The following is a 21,663-nucleotide window of genomic DNA, read 5'->3' on the forward strand; positions in this document are numbered from 1 at the left end:
CTCCTTTCCCAAGTAAGAAATTCCTCTTTTGTATAATTCTGGTCTGCACGGAATAGACTCGTCTCAGGGTCCTGCCTCCAGCATCACGAGCAGAAGACACCCAAGGGAGAGCATAAGATTAAGCAAAGTACAGAGGAACGGTCCCCAGGCTTTCGTCCCTGCCTCCAACAACTACAGATCCAAATCTGCTGAGGCAGACACCCTTTTCTTGTATTTAGTAACTTTTTTCCAATTTCAGCCCATTAATATGAAGCTGGTCACTGAAGCTGAACGCTTCAAAACTACAAGTACTCAGATCATCATATATTGAACAACACAGCACCAGCAGAAACGAAGGCAAAAACCTTGGAAGCAACTAAGAATGGTACATGCTTATGCCTGGGGACCCCAAATTAATCAGACACTTCACAAATTCCTGGCAGACCTGCTTTTTCTTTAGCATTCATTTCCCACATTGCTCTGCCAGCCAGCAATACAGTGACAGACTCAATTTCAAGAAACAGAAATACTAGGAAAAGTGAATTAGAATTAAAAATAAATTGTCAAAGGCAAATACTGTCATATCATCCTATTTCGCCTGGACATAAATAAATGACATTTTAAAACAGCAATGCCAACTGCACAAGGCAAAACACGGACTGGGGCGGGGAGTTTAAAACCCCCAAAGTGCTTCAGGACGATTTATCACAACACAACCCTGTGGCCTGGTATTTCGTATCTGAAGTTAAGGAACATTTTGGCCATACTACCTCTAAAAGAAATGCACTTTAGCAATATTAATGTAATCCTTTTTCTGCCTGGCGGCACAAGTTTTATTGAAGTTAGAACTTTAAGGGATGTTTCATGTTAAACAGGGCTTTACATAAGGAGACTGTGTAAAAACAGAGCTCCAATTAAACTGTATTATGAAATCTTTATTAATGAAACACAACAAGTGGACTTTCAAGTAAGACTTACAAGTGATATTTCTCTTAAATTACATTTTCCAGGTGTCACTGAACTCTTCTGCTGTGTCCTGGGGAAGTTGATTAGCTCAGATTATATTTGCCTGGCTAGAAACACTGGAGCAGAATTTAAGAGTTTTAAAGAACTTGCTCACAGGGAAAATTGTTAACATCTAGCCCCTAGAAAAGAAAAGTATTTATTTTATTTTTAAATTTTTCACAGAATGGTAAAGTAAACCAGGTTGGAAGGGACCTTTGGGAGTCCCTGGTTCAGCCCCCATCTCAAAGCAGAGACAACTTCATTCAGGTTGCTAAGGTCTGGCAACCTCAGGGTCCAGCTGAGTTCTGAATATCTACAAGGATGAAGATTTGAATATATACCTTAGTTCCAAGTGATTATTTTTTTTCTGCTTGACTATGTCCCTTTGAATTCAGACATGACTTCACTGAACACCTCACTATGCATATGAGAGCTCCAAGAGGGTCTCCCTCTCTCAGAAGCGCTCTGCAGAGCTCCTGGAGATAACATATCATGATCCATCTGCACCTAAGGACTGTGCCTGGTTCAGCCTTTAAGCAATCAAGTGCTAAGGCATTAACAAGTCCATCACGTCTACAAATTATGGTTCTGAATACTCTGAGTATCATCAAGAGAGCAGGAGCAGCAAAGAACAGTAATTTCCAAAGCATTTTGCAATAATCTATATGATTATACTTATATATGTATTTTTTTTAAAAAATAAAATCATGTGGTGCATCATTTTCATATTAAACTTGAAGCTTTGCTATGAAAAATACCTCCCATCTTGCTAGGCAGAAAGAAGCCATGTGTGAAGTTTATCTGTTCCATACATTTACCTTCCTACGTCCTGCCTGGTGGCACGTGGGATTTGCACAGCCCGGCTCAGCTCTCCTGGTAGGCTGCCCTGATCTGATGAGGATGGATCAGGCTGTGGGCAGAGCCGAGGGGTCTACACTGTACCAGGTGCCCACCCCAGACTGCAGAGAGCCCTGTCTGCACTCCTGAGGCTGAGATGGCAATTACGTGGGGAATGCAAAGACATCCTGCAATTTGGATTGGAAAAGGAAGGATTTCATGCACAGCTCAGGCAAAAAAAGAAAAGGTCCTGAGAGTCACCAACAACTTGTTACATCCCTCTGAATTACACCCCTCCAACAAAAAAAACTAATAGAAACGGAGAAAAGAAGAAAAAAAATCTTCCTTCTATTATTCTAATTTGTTTATTGTACTCAGATTTCTGTGATTTCCCCTCCATCCCCCAGCAATGCATTACGAAAGCACAGAGCTACTGCCATCAGGGGCGAGAGTGCCAGACAGTCAGGCAAACCAAACCAGCTCTCCATCAGGTTGTCACCCCTGCCAGCCACAGCAGCACTGGGACGGACACCAGGGCAGGCTCCAAACTCAGGTCCATGCTGAAGGGCCCCAGGCAGGCTCGTGCAGCTGGGTCTTCACGGTGGTGTGCACCCCAGCTACCTTGAGTTTTCCCTAGCATTATGTTAATCTGGAAAGGAAACACCTGATAAAAAAAAAAGCCATCGCTGAAAACCAGGCAGAGCCTTGCTGGCAAGTCAGGAGCAACCCAGTGACAAATAACTCCTAGTGTCTCCTGAAAGAATCACTGGAACGTCGGGCAGCTGCGTCCTGAAGCCACACATAATTAAGGTTAGACAAAATTGATTTTTATGTTTAAGTGTTGCTGAGCCACAGCTTTATGAAAAATCACCAGAATTTGAAACATGATATGTAGAAGAATTTAAGGTATTTTGATAGCCAAAAGAATGCTTAGGTGCCCACTCAAGTTAGCACACAAACACTACACCGTCATCAGCACGCTAAGCATCCCTGACTTATTTGTTTTTCCCTTCCTCCCCCCAAAAAGGCACCCTGGCACACAGAAGAGAAGACAGTGAGAAATAACAAAACTTGTCATAGTAAAGAGAAGTGTAAGAGTGGGGACTGTTATAAGCACAGACTCAAAGAAAGTCAGAGATAACAGGCAGGTATGAAGTGAACACCAGCATCAGCTAACTACAGCGCAAGACTCGTCCTGGGGAATGTTTTTTGCCTCAGAGAAGGGAAAGTTTAAGAATACAAAATAAAAAAAACCACACCAAACCAGTATCACATCTGAGCCGTCCAAAGGTTTAAGAGGTTTATTATAACTGCCACAGAAAAGAGAGGAAAAAAGGCAAGAAATGAAAATTAAAAAAAAAAAAAAAAGATAAAAGCTTCAAGTGAATTCACCTGCTTTCTCTTGCTGGAAAACCAGCCTGCAAGCTCTTCAGAGTAGCAAACATCATTTTATTCTTTGTACAATACAACAGAGGCCCAGGACACTGATGAAGTTTCAGAGAGCTGCCACGTTACAAATAAATAACAATAATCCACTTAATCTCTGCTTAATGCAGCCCTGAAGGGAATGCAAGTGAGATTATCAACTAACAGCATTTATTCAGCAGAACTTCAGTTACGGTTCACAGCCGGAAATTCATATCCCTTCCCCCAAAAGCGTCTGTTGGCTTCAACAGAGCAAATAAAAACTTGAAGACTTGGATCATAAACTGTTAAAGAAGTTCAGTTACAAAAGGAGGGGAAAGAAGAGCGTGTTACTGCATAAGCACCACGAGGGACTTCACATCAGATCGAACAAAAGCAGTGGCAGTGGGTGGAAAACAATCCAAGGGCAGAGAGAAAAACAAAGCCACGATTGCCACACAGCTTGGAGGACATGAGAGCTCCGGCTCCCTGTGCCGCTGCTTTACTGCAGCGCAGTAGCAGAGACAGCAGATGCTGTGGTAGGTGACATCCCCATTTCAGCTTGTCACCTGCCTCTCGTCCCGTCCCGAGGACCTGCTCCGTGTCGGGCTGTAGGAGAATGTGACAGATGCAAACGGGCGTCAAAGGAGAGAGTAAAAACGCCACACCAAAGCCACACTTACAGCGACCAGTGTTTCAGGAGACACATTCACTCCCTTCACATCTTCTTCTTCTGGCTCTTCATTTTCCTTATTGTCAGTGCAAGAGACAGAGTCTTGGACTGAGCAAGTGCTAAGCAAGTCTGGCAAACTGGTAGATGGGTACTTCAGAAAATCCCCTTCATCGGATTCCTACTCGAGAAACAACAGAATATGTTACATCGCATGCAGAAAACCACCAAAGTCGTAGTGAAACTGCTCCGTTTCACCTGCCCAGTGAGAGCTCCCTGGTAATCCTCCCCTCGCTACACACTTCCATGTCCTCCAACTTTAATGGTCCAGTTATGAAAAGCAGACCTGGTTTTAAAGTCATATATAGTAAAGACAGGCCAATACACATCTAAAACATTTAGATTTCATAAAGGAGAATTTAAAATAAATGCTTCCCCAGCAGCCTGCTCCTCCCCACTTTGGGTTTATTACATGTCACTGCAAGCAGACTCAGAGTTTACAGACCTCATTACTCATTTCACTGCATCCCAAACCACACTCTGTGCTCCTGCTTCCTCCCTGAGGATGCTCCCTTCACACATTTATCTATCTGCATGCATAAGAATAATACACCGACAACCCTACTTAGGAGAACAAAATGAAAACTGACCCACTGATCATCTACCAACTCAGTCCTGACAGTTCAGGGTCCCTTTCCAGTCTTTGGCACGTTTTCCGGGAGGCAAACACGTGCACCAGCTGAAAGCTGTGGCCAGACTCACTCTCATTTTATTGCTTTCAGAACAAATCCCGCGTTCAGAGCGCTCACCTGGCCAAACTGCGAGGCTGCTTTCCCGTACCAACAAATAACACCCAGAGGGAGCTGCTGGGGAACACTTCACCTATTTACACCTTTCCTGAGACTGCCTGAACCACGGCACAGGCTGGATTCCCCACTGCTTGCCTTTCCAAGTCCCCCTCCCAGGGACATGAAAACTGTCCAAGTGTGGGCCAAACAGATTCAAAGCCTGATCAGGAATGTGGAGTTTTATGCTGTAAGCTTACTCACAATGACTGTTTTGATGAAGTCATCACATGAACAGGCTAATAATTTTAAGGAGAAATTTATGCAGGCTACCGCCTCGCGTTTTGGCAGAGAGTCCAATTGTCTGAAGGAAATACAGAATGTACCAACTTCAGGTCAAAGCATGTTGTTTCCAGAATAAACACCAGTGGGGTTAATACCAGGCTGTGAGCCTACAGAAGGTCTTCAATGAACTTCACTGTTTAATCGAGATGTTAGAGAAGTTATAGGCTCTTCACTTTGAATATGGTGGGATTGAGCCTCTTCTGGAAAAACATGAGCATAAAGCACCCTGGGAAGCCACAAGGTCATCCAGAGGTTAAACCCACAGAAACCTGCATCAGGTTGCCTGGGGAAACTTGAAAATAAAGCTAAACAAGATTTTAAAAACAGTGATACAGTGGCCTGCTGGCACAGCACGCTCCACCTGGAAATGCAGGTTTATGAGCAGTCCCTTTGGCTCTGTAAGTTCCTGCCACTGCTCGAATGGCCTTGATGGCCCCCACCTGCAGGCAGGTCCTTCTTTGAGACCTTGGGCACTTTTGGGAGCCACCCACCAAATGCCTGCATCAACCCAAGCAAAGGAGCAGCAGGCTGTGGTCCAGGGAGGAGAGCGAACAGGGGTGGGCAGGATTTTCTTAAACAAAGGAAAAAATATTGTGTAATATTGTGTAATATCCCCTCCATCTCTCCTGCGATGAAAGCAGAATGAAGAGCCCAACTGATAAATGAGTTCCACTCTCATTTCCCTGAAATTTCATGCTACTTTATCTGCAAGAGCTCCACTCCAAGCTATTAACAAGGACAAAATAAGAAACTCAAGCCAAGAGATCATCATCAAGAGACCTCAGGCACACAGATACAACAAGAGACGAGAGTTACGGAAGCTATGCAGGAAGCAGAAGAGGCTGAGAACAGCCTGCTTTATTTAGCATACATTTCAAGAAAATGGTTTTGGCCAAAACTTAAGTAAGGTCTGCACGAATACATACAGACTCATTTGCACACAAATGAGTGACAATACAAGCAAATCATTAAGTTGGTCTATACCCTGCTCATTTGCCACAGATTTATGGCAGCTACTGATATATTTCCCATAGCTGTGCGTTAAATTTAGGGGAGCAAATGTGCACATGTGACTCCCTATCAAAAATACGCCCTTTCCACGCAGCACTTGCACAAACTCTTGTGGGCATACATTCAGGAGACCACCAAGGAGAGGACCGTACCTTGCTAGCGACCACCAGCTGCACCAGGCCAGCGGCCGAGCGAAGGAGGGCCACGGCGTCCTGGTGGGAGAGCCCAACCAGAGACTGCCCGTTGATCATGAGGAGCTCGTCACCCGCCGTCAGCCTGCCGTCCCTGTGGAAACAGAGCGGGAATGCGGAGCTGCAGGGCGGTCCTTCCCTGGTGCTGGGCTCCGGTGGCATGCGGTGGGACATAGAGGCATGGAAAACATGTGACCTGGCTGATGCTAAGCTTGCATTGATGGGTGCAGTGTTATCTGCCCCAAAGAGTGGCTCAGAAAGGTGCCCCCAGGAAATCATTGTTATAACCAGAGCCATTTGACCTTCTCTGCAGAGCTGAGATCCCCAAAACCTCCCCCTTGCCCCACTGGAGATGACCAGGGCTGGCAGTGAGCCCTATCTCCCTCCCATCAGTGAGCAGGGCCAGGGCTGGCAGTGAGCACCTCAGGGTGCACAACCCATACTCACCCACTGCCGATCCCATAAGAAAGGCCCATCTTCCAAAAAGGAACTTGGGGAAAAAGCCCCACAAGCCATCAGGCTCCTTGAGTTACAGTCCATCACCAAGCAAGTGTTTGATCTGTCTGGACTTGGGGCTAAACATACTGAAAGAGGCTTCAGTGACGCATCACAAAACCAAGTTTTTAACCTAAAAATGCTGTATTCCCACCCTCACACAAGGAAAGGGCAAATCCCCCACGCCTGTCTCATGAGTGTGGCTAACAGCGATGGCCACGGATGCTCCATCACACCCGCTCCCACGAAGACACTGCCGTCACCTCACCTGTGTGCGGAGCCGCCTTCCTCCACGCGGGTGACGATGATGCTGTGAGGGGACCGCTTCGACCCTCTGCCTCCTGTTATCTGGATTCCCAGCCCGTCCGTCCCCTTCAGGATGTGCATCTTCCATATGTGGCAACCTTCTCGCTGAGAGAAAACGTGCAGAGAGTCCTTGAATTTGGATTTGGACAGCGAGAGAGGGCTGGGAGGGTACAGGAGGGAGCTATTTAGCACCTTGCTGCCCATCACCACACATCGGTATAGCTCAGGCTATACGGGTGTTTTTGCTGAGCTTTGCTTTGTTAGCTGTGGTCCAAGCGAAGGAGGCAGAAAGGAGGAGGCAGCACAGAGCAGGGTCAGCATGTAGAGGTTTCCTTGCAGGGCTGTTGGCAGCTTTTCTGAGCCACGCAGAAGTTCTGCTCTCAATGCCCTGATCCTTCCCAAAGCAACCAGCGGCCTCAAAGCCCTTCGCCAAAACCCAAGGATGAGCTGTGCAGGGCTGCAGAAGAGCAAGATGTTGTTCAAGGGGGACCTTGAACACCAGGTAGCACAGCTGCTATTGCAGCAGGGACCAGACTTGCATCGCACAGCAGCGCTTCCCTCTCCGGAGGGGCTTGCAGGATTTGAGACACAGGAAAGAAAATATCAGCTTCAAATTACCAGCTGCCAATCAAGTACTTCTTATTGGACAGCTGTTGTATAGACTGTAAATAATAATTCACCCACTGCAGAGAATAACTTTTCAATATGAGCAAGGTAATAAGCAATGTTTAGGACACCTTTATTTTTTTTAAATGATTATAAACATTCATCCAAAAAGTGCTTTACAAACTCCAGAACAATACAAAAATGCAAAATAAACAATACTTCCCATGAGCCCTACTGTAAGTACTAGGCACAAGGAGACACAAGGGTGTCAGGTACCAGCAAGGCAAACAAAGGAAAGAGAAAAACAAGGAAGCAAGACACGTAAGGTGATTGCCAAGACTCTCCGAGAGAGGGAAGGAACCAGGATAACAGAATTATGAGAAACCCTAGGAAGTTTCCAAGCTTGCATGACAACAAAATGCACAATTTGGAGGCAATTTTTAGGCCATGTGTTGTAGTCACTGGGTACCAGCTCAGCTATTTCTGAGTGGGTCTGTTCTGCACACAAGTAACGTTCTCGCAGTACGCAAATGCCCAAGTAGCAAAGATGATTAAAATTTCATGCCAAACTGTGAAGAGCATGTAGAAATTGCTGCTTGTTTCTGAGAACGGGAACTGCTAAATATATCGGTGAACCCAAGGGTTGCGGCAGCAGAACCCAAGGCAACCCTTGTGTGCAGATTTTAGGCCAATGTTGTTTATCAGAGCCTTTATTAAGTGAAGAAAATGTGCTTTTTTTTTTCACCTGATCACTGGGGCCCTACACTGAAACTTTTAAGTACAATGCAAGATGAGTTTCTCAGATATAGGAACAAAGCGGTCAGTATCTACACCAGTATCTTAAGAACAAAGTGGAAATAATAATAATAATAATAATAATAATAATAATAATAATAATAATAATGATGTTACACATCTAGGTAGGAGACCTAGACCACAGGTAGGAGAAACAGGAAAAACAAACCAGGTGTCTTAAGAGGTAACCCAAAAGTTTGAGCCTGAAAACATATACACCTGCGGGTAATTTGTTAACTTGAAAGTCATGCACATGGGCAATATCCCAACAGGTTTAACTGGGATCCTCAGTGCGTCGCTAAAAGCCCAGCCTCCTGCTGAGTAACAGGACATGTCAGGACAGAGAATATTTTAAGATAAATTAGAGTGATACATGAGATGCCATGCTAAATGCCGGGACAAGAGTCAACTGTATTTATCTACTTAAAAAACAGAACTGAGCTACAGCATGAAAATGCTCCAGAGAGGTTTTATTGCTATAAAGTACCTTGTACCCATAATGAAAACAGTGTAACGGTGAAATACAACCTCTCTGCCTCCACCAACCAAGCCCAGGCTCAAACGATGACCATCTATCCTCCTCACAGGACGCCACTCCGAGTGTCCCGCTGTTAAATCCGGTTTGGGAGCAGAGTCTCCAATAAAGTTTAACAATGCAGTCATAAAATTGTGTTTAACGATGTGCAAAAGCTTTTTGGAATGCGAGTTATGCAAAGGCCCACGACATGCAGCGCCTAGCCTGCATTCCTCAGCACTCCTCACTATCACACATCTTATTAAAAAAAAAAAAAAAACAAATTTACTCTTAACTGACCCACTCTCAAATATTCATTTACACAGCAAAACACTTAATAGCAGCAAATGGCAAGACTCTGCTGCTCTTGACACAAGCACCATCTTATTCCCCTTGAATTCCCACTGACATCAAAAGCACTTGCAAAGGAAAGCGTTACTCAGTCCGAACACGGACGGCAGAATGCAGCCACAATAAAGACAATGAAACCATCTGCCACATACCCAAACACGTATTTCTTTCACTTATTTTCAAATGACACAGTCACCATCTCCTGTGTAAGCAAAGGCTGTCCCTGAAGTCCCCACCGGTCAGCTGCGTGCACTTCACTGAGAAATTTCAACTGGGAATTTCATTTCGACTGGAAATCAGATCCCCTCGCTGCTCTTCCCCTCTTCTTCACAAAGCATTCACAGCTCTTCGTTCACCCATGTGCTACGAAGCAAACGCCCCCCCACCAGTACACACGTAACTCTGAGGTACGTCCCTCCAAGATTCTGAAAGCTAAGTATTAAAAAGCAGACTGCTAGGCTTTGCTTAAAGCCTCTTGGAGAAAGGGGGTATTTAGCAGAACCCCTTCCCCTCCCCACGAAGCTGCTCTCTCTTTTGCATAGAGTGGTGTGGGATATTTCATGGCCAGCTAGGAAACGCTGCTCCTTTGAACGTGCATCTTACATGACTCCACCGCAGGAAAGCCTTAACAGTAAAACTGTGCCAACTCCAAGGATTTGTAAGTGCCTTTAAATTTTACTTAAAACCAGTTTTCTTGAGTTATTGTAGATTCCCAGGTTCAACAACACAAATCCTAAACACTTCTAAAAAAAAAGAAAAGAAAAAAAAGCAGAGTGATGCATGCTTTTAATTTTGAAATTTTTTGAAGGATCATATTTTCAAATTTTCCTTCATAAACAAAAAGACTATAAGCTCACTTAGCCTTTAAATGAAAGCTAGGATCCTGGTGTATTCACTCTGCTCCAGAGACTGAGAATACCCAAGGGAAACTCCACGTGTGGTTAGATTCAGCAGTTTGCAGGTCTGATGTCACTGTCCTTGGAGCCTGCATAATCCCTGCCCAGAGGAGGACGAGTTTAACTGCTGGCTGATCTCTGCTGATCGGCTGCACAATTCTGGTTGCTGCTTGGCCACTGCCAGCTTCATATCCCTATTAACACCCAAACATTTCCATCCTCTCAGAATAATTCTCATAGCTTCACTTATAAATGACTCAGAACAATCCCCCCAGCTTCGTTCACAAGTGACACAATAAATCTGCACACGTGCACCCACAGCTCTCAGTGCAAAAGCATTCCATGCCTAAAGCACAGAGATGTGCTGGTCCGGCCAGGGATCTCAAGCTCCAGGCATCCTCAGCAAGAATAAAGAGAGAGGCTCTACCAGCTCCTGTCACAGACAGGGACCAGGCAATACACTGCTCTGGCTACTCTCAAGAATAAGGAGGCCAACCTATATCCCTTAACTGCCCTTAACCAAAGGCAGGTCACAGTAATGAAGCTCAGCACTTGAGAACCAAAGTGCAAAGGACTCACTAGATAAGCTGGGCTGACTACCTGTATATGACAATCCACAAAATTTCACGCAATTCACCTGAGATTTGCCCAAGATGGACAGTCAGAAACACATCCACGGTTGCTTTGAGAGTGTCAAAGGAATAAGAAGCCAAAATTTCCCTGTAGAAATTTGTTCCCCATGTCCTGGGAGCAAATGTTAACTCTGCCCAGATCCACCCCACCCCATGGACTTTGCTTGTAAACCAGAGCGGCAGCAGACCTGCCTGTGCAAAGGGACTGGGGATCCCCCCTCAATGAGAGGATTTCATGGACATGATGGACCAACATTTATCAAAGATGGTCTCAGAGGAGGAGATGAGACTGGATCTCTTGAAGTCCCTTCCAGACCTACATTTTTTGACTTCCCTCACTTCTGTGAACACTCCTATAGCAAGAAGAAACACAAGTGATCATGTCAGTCTGCAGTTGGGCTAACAGATAATTTTTGTTCTCCGCAGTTACATCATTCTTAGGTGACTCAACTTTCCTCCTAACTTGGCTCTTTCGAGCAGTCAGCCCTTTGGACCAGATTTTTCCACTTGCAGCTGATCAACTTCAAAGTGCCTAAGCTACAAATAATTAAAATGTTTTTAAAGACAGCATGAATATTCTACTTAGATTAATCGCAAGCGCAAAAAAAAAAAAAAATATGGGTCATCTTATGTAAGAGACCGCAAGTGAGAATGGAGAACACAGCTGGCAGCTTCAAGTGGGTCCCCCCAGGCTGTCTTTCTCCACCGTGAAGCCATCGTACATCAGGCAGCCCCTGCTCAGAGCGAGCCCACATCTGGAACAAACTAGCGTGCTACAGATCAGAAAGGAAGCACGCTGCCAGCACGACGTGGGGAAGCTCGCCTCCTGCCCGCTCCAAGTGCGCACCATCAAACGCTCCATTTCATAAGCACTTCATTAATAAAACAAAAAGGAACATTTTTCCTACGAGTGCTGAGGAAAATAAATAAATAAATAAATAAAAAGACATCGGAGCCCATTCTTCCCCCCTTCTCTTTCACCAGCTAATTGCAGGGGAGTTTAAAGGGTTTTGACTGATTTTTGACTGCGCCGTGTTCGAGAAGCTGCAAACCTGTATACACAAAGGAAAAACTGCTTTGAAATCTTGTATTAAAGAAAAGCTTGGCAGGAGCATGGTGTAAACAAATGGAAAACAGAAACGCAGTAAGTAGTTAAAAAGCCAGACAGCAAAATGGAAAATGTAAAATAGTTGTCTACAAAAAAAGCACTTTCTGTCACAGCAGCAATTCAGCTGAACCTGGTATAAATATGTAACAATTTTAAAATAAAAACAGAGATAAGCCCTGATGAGAATACCAATAACCATGCAAGGTCTCTACACACACACTGACTGCCCTAACACTGCCCGTGGGATGTCTCCATCCCTCCGCGTTTCAACGTGGATTTTTACTGTCTGTCTGCAGGGACTGGTTCCCACTTAGAAACTTCACAGGTTCTGCCCGTAGGAGCAGCAGAAGCAAACCGCGAGCTCTTCCTCACCAGCCACAAAGCTGCTTTGGAAACGTGACACTTAAGAGAAAGTTGTAAGTTTCATGCATTAAAAAAAACGACCACAGCAGGCTTGATACAGGCTGAGGTCTCTTCCAACCTGGTTGATTCTGTGATTCTGTGATTCTGTGATAGAAGCTGGCAGCCAACGTGCCGATCACATGCAGCTGAAAAGCAGCACAAAACCAGCACAAAATCTCCCAAAGTGCACGGCATTCAGACCAGCATAAAAGCGATCACCTTCAAGCAAGGACCAGCGCAGGATCTTCCTCTATGGGGACAGGGTGTATACTGGGGTGGCCATACCAGAACAGCACTCCCCAGCATCTTTCACTGACGTGGCATAAATTAAAAGCTGCCTGCCCCACCTTGGGTCAAACCATGCCTCCTCCCACTATCCCCATTCCCAGCAGGCAGGTGGGACAGACAGATTCCCTAGCTGGGGAATCAACTTGCATGATCACATACCAGGTGAGTAGCTCAAATGCGTCAATCTCAAGATACAGTCAAAAGCCATCACTCTTTGCCATCACAGATATTAGTGTGAATGACTCAGTATCAGAAAATCATGCCAAGATCTGATTTTTGCAGATTCTTAACAAAGCAATTATTTCATTAGTGGATAATGAGTATATTTCTCATCTGATCTTAACCAGGTTATTTTTAAGGCTGATCTGACAGCAGGACTCCTGCTGTCATCTGCTACCTTGGGTTTTGTTTTCATTGTTGTACAAGCAAGCTAAACAACTCCAAGACAAATCAAAAGCAGGGGAAAAAAAGAAAAAAAACAAACTAAATTTCTTTACCAACTAATTATTCCAAGACAAGAGTTCTTTATCCATCCCTACTGTCCATGAAAGTTTCTTAGCACTGAGCCAGGCTAAGAAGCCTTTGGCTTCTACCTCCAGATGATGGAAGCCATGCAGTGGGTATCTCCTACACCACTTGAAAGAGGGGGAAAAAGATCCAAAGACCAAGTAGCCCTTAATATGAATTACCCTGTGTTGACCATGTGAATTTTCCATGTCCTCTAAACAGGCAGGAGGCAGCAGCACAGACACAACTGCGATTGCATTCAAGTGTCCATTGCTGATTTAACAAGTCCCCTTGTTTGGACAAACGGCCGCCAGACACTTGGCATCCTTTCACTGAAATGTGACTACTTTCCCCATGGAAAGAGAAGCATCCTAGGGGATAAAGCCCGGAGAACAGTCAAAAGCAAAAACATACCCTCCCCCAAACACAAACACATAATTAAAATACACAAAACAGGCATCACAGCAGAGGGGAAGAAGATTCTGCGACTTAAAGCAGACTGTCCCCCAGGGCCCATCTCCCGCGACAGACTGCTTGTTGACATCATTTCCCTGGCAAAGGCTTTAAACATTTTATCAGCCATTGCAAGCACCTGAACTACATCATCACCCCTTACAAAAACCTGGTGGAGTAATTTGTCATCCTTTGCCATCACCATCTGGATTGCACCTCTCCAGGCTGCTCCCCTCTTGCCATTGACTGAGGCTTTATTGCAAGATCAGCCAAAGGATTTCTCAGCTATCCCTGACCCCGGAGGGTTTTGGCACGGCAATTCCCCCTGGGGAGCTCAGGCTTGTAAGGGTTACAAGGTGTTTGCATTCCGTGGAGTATCTTGCCCAGTCTCATTCTCTAGCTGGGCTGCTGGGAATGGCTGGTTGGTTAGTTTGCAGTTTCTCTGAAAAAATCCTCGCTGCCTGCAGAAGATTAAAGCCCGTCCTACAGTAAGGCACCATGCTCCCGTGTCAGCTAAAGAAAGGTCTCTCGTGGGGACTGGTATCACATCTGTCAGTGTCAGGAATCCTTTGGGTTTGCTCAGTGGTTTCAGCACCCTGCCTTAAAAATTAAGTGTATGCAGCTTTATAATCCCAACTAACACCTGAAACATTACAGCACCTAAGCCAAAAGCATACTCTATTTTTAGGCATGTCCACTTGGTTTCAAACATTCGCACTTAATGATTAAAACATAAAATGGTGTGAACTTAAATTTCAGCTAAAGCCAGTCCTTTGCATTCCATTTGTGGGTTTGCTGTATCTTTAATACCATATGCGAAACGAAAAAAATATCACTTTCTGTGTAGGTGGGAAATGCTCTCATACTGGTGCTCTCACCTACGGTTTGTGATACCTGAGCTGAGACCTCCTGTAACACAACCTCGTGCCTTTGGGGGTAGCTCATTTTCAAGAGTGAGGACCCCGTTTCAAGGTGATACATTAAAAATAACTCATTACAACTTGTCCATTACCAGACTATCTCTACACCCAACCTTCCACCACACTCTTAGAAAATTCAATCCAAAAACAGAATAGAAGGACAGATTGCTATTCAAAATTAAAATCTACAGCTACCGTAGCTGTAGCTATCAGTTAAATCATAGCAAAGAAAGGCAAAACCTCGTCAGTTCAAAAAATTTGGCAACGAGTCAGACTTAACCCCAGAAGTTGTGACGATGGTTGTTTTATGGCAAGGTGGAACGTAACTGGCAGCAAAAAAAAATTAACTGTAATTTCACTACTAGTTACATCAAAGCAATTCCTAAAACCCCAAGCAAAAGCAAGGCCAAGTTTTGTCAGTGCTGTACATCTACAATTAAAAGAGAGCTCTTGTCCCTAAGAGAGTTTACAACCCAAAACAGGCAAGAGAGAGGGAAGACATGCTTATTACAGCGCACATTAAAACTTCAAGACAGTAGATAGCCCCAGGATTCGTGTTAATGAAAGCTGGAAGCAAACACAACAGATAAAAAGACGTTAAGAACAGAAACAGATTCTGAGGAAGGCCTTTACATGACTAAAGGTGTCTACATTAAAAACTAAAAATAGTTATTTATGTCTAAAACATGCACCATGTAAGAGTCCCATAAAAGCCTTGATGAAACAATAATTACTGCTCAGGTTGCCAAAGAAAGGTGATGTAAAGCAAGTTAGCTTCAGTGGAGTACCTTGCTCACAGCAAGGTTTTCATTTTGGTACAGCAAACGTATGAGAAATATTTTTTCTCCATCATGTTTAAAAAAATAGCAAGACACTTAAAGCCAGTACGCTATTTCAAGCCGTATGTTTTGATTCCTGTAACATGCCATTAGCCTTCCTCTTCTGCTTGGCAAGATAAGGAACATTTTCCATTAACCAAAATGCAAGGTAAGGCTGGCATTTACCAATGCTAATAGGTAAATACTGCGACAGAAAGGCTGTCAGCCTTTCCTAACTACAGGAAAATGCAATTCATAAGCATTCATCCTTTCCCGAGACAAGCAATCTTAATAAGAAAGCAATAACGGGTCCGAACGGAGTTGCTGATAAAATGAAACCAAGCGCCGTGCAGTTGCAGCTATTCAAAAGCAAGTGCTGGCTGGCAAAGACCTGGCTGGTCTTTCACGTGCACGCACGTGGTCTGCGTAAGCTGGGCTCAGCTGGTCTATAAGATAGCGAAGCTGGCTATGCACACTGCTCCGGCAGCTGCGACCCACTGCAGAGTAACTGGGGTTAACAACACGGAGCCAAGGTCTTGAAGCACTACTACAACCCAGACCTCCACCAAAAAACTCTCCCCCACTCCCTTTTTTTAATAGATGTTAAGCCGGCTCCATAAAAACACCCGTCACACCTCATGGGGCCACCAGACGCTGACTTGTTTCCACCCTGGAAAGGCATCTGTCCCACCACAGCCCCGGTGCTATGACCAGCCTGGGAGACCTGGTGCAAGCCCTGCACTCCTTCCATGCCAGATATTTCTCCCAACAGAGAAATGTCCAAATGCAGTGCCCCAGCCCCTCTCCATTTGCCTTCCTTCACTGTTAAAGCACTTTTACTCTGTCCAGTCTCCTTTACACAGTTTCTACTGGTGACTGCTGAATTTGGATGTGGATTTCAATCCCTTATTAATCTGGATGCTTATACAGAAGCAAGAGGATTCAAGGGGGTTCTGGAGGTGTCTTGTTTTTTTCTTTTAATGGACAGGACTTTTCAGAGCATCCTGCTGGGGCCAGAGGAAGCAACGGTGGCCAGTCTGCTCTGGTACACTTCATCTCCAGCCAACCTTCTTCTGGCTTCATCGATGAAAGCCTCTCATCATGCCAGTGAGATCTGAATCGGTTCAAGTCATTCTTACAAACTACACTCCCACCCCTAACACTCATAATCCTGGTCCATGCAACCCTCACAGTCCTACTTCTGATCCCTGCCCATGCCAGCTGTACCTGGCCACCTCTGGGCACTCTTTAGGGGCTGAACAACTAAGGAAGTGGTCCACAGCTCTTCCAAAAACAGCATGAGAGAGAAACCGAGGAAAAAACTGAGGGATTCTGTCCTACCGGCAAACACAGTGAAACCACAGAATTGGGATATTGTGAGGAAACCTCACAGTTTCCTTTTCTTTATCACTTTTCAGCTGACTCCAGCATCCCCTCCCCATATTCCTCTTTCATCTGTGCCTTTATAATTACCAGCCTACAAAAGACCACCCTGTCTCAGGCTGCTGAATAAAAGTAGTAAACTTTGATTTCTGTATTTAAGCTCCCCAATCTTCCCAGGATGTGACGGACCATTACTCCGGCTCAGAGACTGCCTGGTCTTAAATCACTGTCCATGACTCCCACCGCAGCCAGCCTGGGTCCTCTCCAAGGTCAGGTCTGGCTTCCAGACCTTCGAGATCTTCCTGCTAGGCAGATACACCCTTGCTGCTTTGAATTCCTGCATTTTAAAGGGCATTTAGGTTCATCCCAAAAATACTGCAGCATAACTTAACCACCTGTAAACATTAAATGCTGCCTGCTGATTGGCAGGTACAATATTTACTGAGGGTTACATACCAGCCTGGCAGATTTGTTTATGCATAGCGATAGCAATGCCAAGTGCACAGGAGAGACAGACCAAGATCTGGGAGATGAAAGCAAGCCTGAAGAAGGGGACTGGCAGATGCACACAAACCAGTAACACAGGAATCTCCTGGCAGGTTCACTTGACAAAACAGTATTCGTCTTGCCTCTCGTTTCACGACTCAGCATTGCTGTTATTAGCAGCACGCAGCGAGAAAATGGGAGAACAACCCCACGCTTGTGGGAGAGGAGGTACCCTGAGAGCAAACGACACCAAAGACACTTGGATGCCTCAAAAGCATTCCCAGCACAATATGCCCAAGGCACTGGCCATGAGCTGGCCGCTGGTTTCAGTACAGCAGTGGCCGAATACATGCAGATTCAACCCAACCTCTTCTCCACTGTTCTCATTATGACAACTTCAAACTAACTTTCTACAGGGGGGGAAAAAAAAAGCTATTTGCCTGGACTCCAATTCCAATTTCAGTAATTCTCCAATCGGCCTTCTGGGGTAGGAGAGGGGGAAGGAGCAGTGGGGAGGACCGGGCCAGTGGGGAGGACCGGGGCGGTGGAGAGGACTAGGGTGGTCCTCCCACAGCTGCACCGGTCGCCAAGCAGCTTCTCGAAGCCCTTCCTCACACCCACAGCTGACCTCCAGCCCGCCGCAGGCTGGCTCTCGTCCTCTTGAAGCGAATATAGTGTTCCCAAAAGGCGTACGGCTGACAGCCCTGGATATTCAATTAGTCAACGTGTAGAGGAGACGGCGAGCGCAGGGCGGGCAGCGGGGATGGAGCCGCTTTCCCCACGGAGACGGTGCCCTGCCAATGCACCCTGTCCCCGCTCAGGAGGAGATAACTCATCCCGCGGCTACGAGAGGTTTGGCTCACGCTTTGAAGCCTGGAAGGAGGCTGCAACTTCTGACACGACGTCCTGGATGCTGTTTTCAAAAGGCTCCTGACACGGCTGGATCTCACATGCCTGAGTGCCAGGTCACGCTTTGAAAACAGAGCTGGGAGTGAGATTTGAGGCTCCCAAGTGTCTTTATTCCTTGCCTTTTTTTTTAATTACTTTTTTTTGAACAGGCCTCAAATAATTTTGAAAATCTTATTCACTGTCCCTATTCAATACTTATTAAGAAACTGAACTAAGCCACTCATTACTCTGATAGCAGCTACCCCACAGATGCTACACTGGTGGCTTCTATAAGGCCCCCTCATCTTTAAAAAGCGAAGGATGAGCAAGGCATGCTGTTCAGGCTCCAGCTATTCACATTCCTCCTCATTCAGATGTCAGGAAAACGTAATTAATACTGACACACACAGAGGTCATATCTCTAAGCAAAATATTAAGGGAGGGGGGAAAATTAAAAGAAAGAGAGAGAGGAGCAATTTTACTAAATTACTGTGTCTCCCAACAGGCTCCATGACAGATACACCACAACTGAACAAATTATAGCTCTTAAATTTCCAGCGATTCAACTACGCTTTTACGTTTTACAAAGCCACCTTGTATGTGCTTTGCATTAAAAATGTATTTATTGCTCACATTGATACATACATGTTCTGAATTTAATAATTTACTTCTCAGACCAAAACGACTCAAAACATCAAGGTAACACTAGCATGAGATCGCTCTGGATCAAGAGTTTCTTTAATATATACGTTTTTTTGGCTTTCCACTTCCTCAAAACAAACTCTGATCATCTTCATTTATAACATGTTTTTAATTAGACATCTTCAGAACAGATTCGAGAAGTTTTTATATGGACCAGAGCTTTCAAAATACTGAAGGATTTATTTATTTATTTTTAAACTTTTAATGTTTTCTTTCAGAAAGACTGCAATAAGGAGGCTTGCGAGAACAGTACACAAACATTCTCCCCTTCCTGTTGCATCACGAAATTCAACATGTCTCACTGATGGGAAGAGCAGGTTTTCTCAATTACGCTTCTTTAAGACCAGCGTTTTTTAAAATTGGTTTTAGCCCCTCCAACATACTTCAAGTTAAATTAGTTTAAGTTAATAACCACCATCACCACCATCCTGCAGTATTGGGGAGCACTAATTAAGAGGATACGTTTAAACCATGCTTTCCTCAACAGAATTTAGTGATGAGATGTCCACTCATTCTGCTCTGTTACCAGCTTTGAAGTCTTAAAACCAAAACCAGCTGCTGCAGCAAGCCCCAAGCCTAACAAAGCAGCATTCATCTGTTTATACTATCAGTGTCTCTGGAAAGATTGGCAGACAGCTCTTCTGGTGATAGATGCATACGGAAACCTGATCAAGGCTCGGGTTATTTTTCTCCATCCAGCAATGCTGCAATTCTAGACAGGCAACAAACCCCAAGATTTCCATTAGGATGAAGAGAGAAGCAATGAAAGCCCCAGTCCCACTGTCGTCCCAAACATTAACAAATCATCCATCCCATCAACTCGGACCAAAATTCACAATAACTTCCATGTGGTCCCCAAACACTGGCCAAACAAGTTTTGTAACACAAATAAATGCACCATGGTCTGGTGCATCAAAAAGGGAAGCTCCAATTCCAATGTTAACATGAGCTTTAAGGTGCCACTGAGCTCAGACAGAGCTAAAAACCAAAATGACCATCCTCCACCGACACCAAGACAATTCTATGATTCTATGACACCTCCTGTCCCAGTGTTGCAAGGTCAACAGTCGTCTCAACAGAAGAAATCCCGAGGTCAACCCTGACAGGTCAGAGACATAAGGACCTTCCCCTCCATCACAGAAGGAGCATGACAGAGGTTTCTCACAATTATTATTTAACTCTCTAATCCTCCTGCCCCTGTTTTGGACCCCATCCCACAGCTTGGTGCTCTGACAGCTTGGGTTGTCACCCGGAGGCTCAGCCTGAGGATGGAGCACTGAAACCAGGAAAACCGCTCAAGAAATTCCCTTAATTTCCTGGCACAGCTGCTGCTTCCTTCTCTAGAAAAAACGAAGCAAACGTACCTGAGCAGACTGGTCGCCAATGTCTGGCATGCCGCCATCCGACAGCCGGCACCGGTACTGTCCCCCGGTGCCCTGAAGCTGCTCTTCCCCATTGCTTTCTGCTTCGGAGGTCTCTGGCTGAGCAACCTCCACCTCCATCGGGGTGCAGTGCCCGTTCCCATGCTCTGAGCCTGGCTTTTCTTTGCTGTCCTTGCTGCCTGGTGTTCTGGTGATGACCCCAAACTTCCTGGTCCTCTTCCCATTTTGAGCAGCTCTGTCTCCGGGCTCAGGGCTGGGCTTGGCTTTGGGGTCGCAGCTGTTGCTGTTGTTGCCGTTGGAGGGAGGAAGAGGGGCTTTGCGCTTGATGCGGCGCAACATGATCAGGTAGACGAAGCCGCCATTCCAGCACTGCTCAGCCAGGTAACTGCAAGGAAAGGGATGCGCAGGGATTACTGACTACTCGCCCCACAGTGCCCACATACCACCCCAGCACCCCAACAACCCATGATGTTCATGCACCTTCTCAGGCAGCTGATTACCCGGTGCGTGGATACGTTAGGACACCTCGAGGCATTGGCAAATGCTCTCTTCCTTCAGAATTTGAGGGAAATAATACCAGGAACAACACCACGAATAATAACAGCTGTACCAGCCATCCAGGCTGATGCCACCACAGCACAATACGACAACTGGTAAATGCCACCAAATGGATTCCCACCACCCTGACCTCCAGACCCACAGCACAGAAACATGGGAAGATGGAGCAAGCAAATCAAAGCAGAGTGCTTCCATTGTGGCACTAAAATAAATAAATAATTTTTAAAAATACTTAAAAATCAGTCAGCTTCATTTGTGCAGCAGCCCATAGAGCATTTGCATCTGAAATAAGCCTCCTTAGTGAAACTAATCTTCAGCTTCGGCATACGTACATGCTTTGAAGGCCTCAGGGGGAAAAAAAAATCAGCCACTGGGTTAAGCAGGCACAGTTCCAATGGCCCCAGTACAGTGAAGCGTGGCACTACAAGGCATCCCAGCTCCCGTAAAGGGACATGGAAAAAAGGTGGGTTTCCTTTACAGCAAGCCTATTCCAATCAAAGCAAGAGCCATGTCATCTCAGCTGTGCAAGGAGCAGCCACCAGGTTCTCGCACCAGGGCAAAGCATCACCTCCCCTCCCAAAATCTCTGGACATGCCTTAAAGGAATTAACATTTCTGCATCAAGCAAATACTTGGTGACCTTACAGAAACTGCACCCATTGATGCAAAAGGGGAATCTAACTTCATGCCTCTTTTGGGAAAGGATATACCTCAACCCAAATTCTTGAAATATTTGGGTTCTGAGCCAAGGGTGTAACCAACTGAGAGTACAAACAAGCTGGAATTTGTACTTAGCAGGTTTGTATGTGCCCTTTCACGCTAATTTAGGCCCCAAAACGTATTGCCTTTCTCACTAGTGAAAAGAGCAAGAATTTCCCAGAGCATCACATAAGCCCCTGCTGCAGCTGCAATGAACTCTTCACTAATACGGAGCAGTTGCTGAACCT

General features: G+C 45.3%; 1 protein-coding gene across 1 annotated transcript in view; it reads right to left on the reverse strand.

The window, feature by feature from the left end:
- PDZD2 (PDZ domain containing 2) overlaps positions 1-21,663 on the reverse strand; it is a 137,432-nt gene that overhangs the window by 43,114 nt on the left and 72,655 nt on the right. The window contains exons 2-5 of the mRNA XM_068423482.1: positions 20,142-20,544; positions 6,991-7,133; positions 6,189-6,321; positions 3,909-4,076 (exon numbers count right to left, since the gene is read on the reverse strand). Of these exons, the coding sequence (XP_068279583.1) occupies positions 3,909-4,076; positions 6,189-6,321; positions 6,991-7,133; positions 20,142-20,544 (847 nt within the window). The remainder of the gene's footprint in view (positions 1-3,908; positions 4,077-6,188; positions 6,322-6,990; positions 7,134-20,141; positions 20,545-21,663) is intronic.

The sequence above is a fragment of the Nyctibius grandis genome, chromosome Z, assembly GCF_013368605.1.
Source record: "Nyctibius grandis isolate bNycGra1 chromosome Z, bNycGra1.pri, whole genome shotgun sequence".
Lineage (NCBI taxonomy): Eukaryota > Metazoa > Chordata > Aves > Nyctibiiformes > Nyctibiidae > Nyctibius > Nyctibius grandis.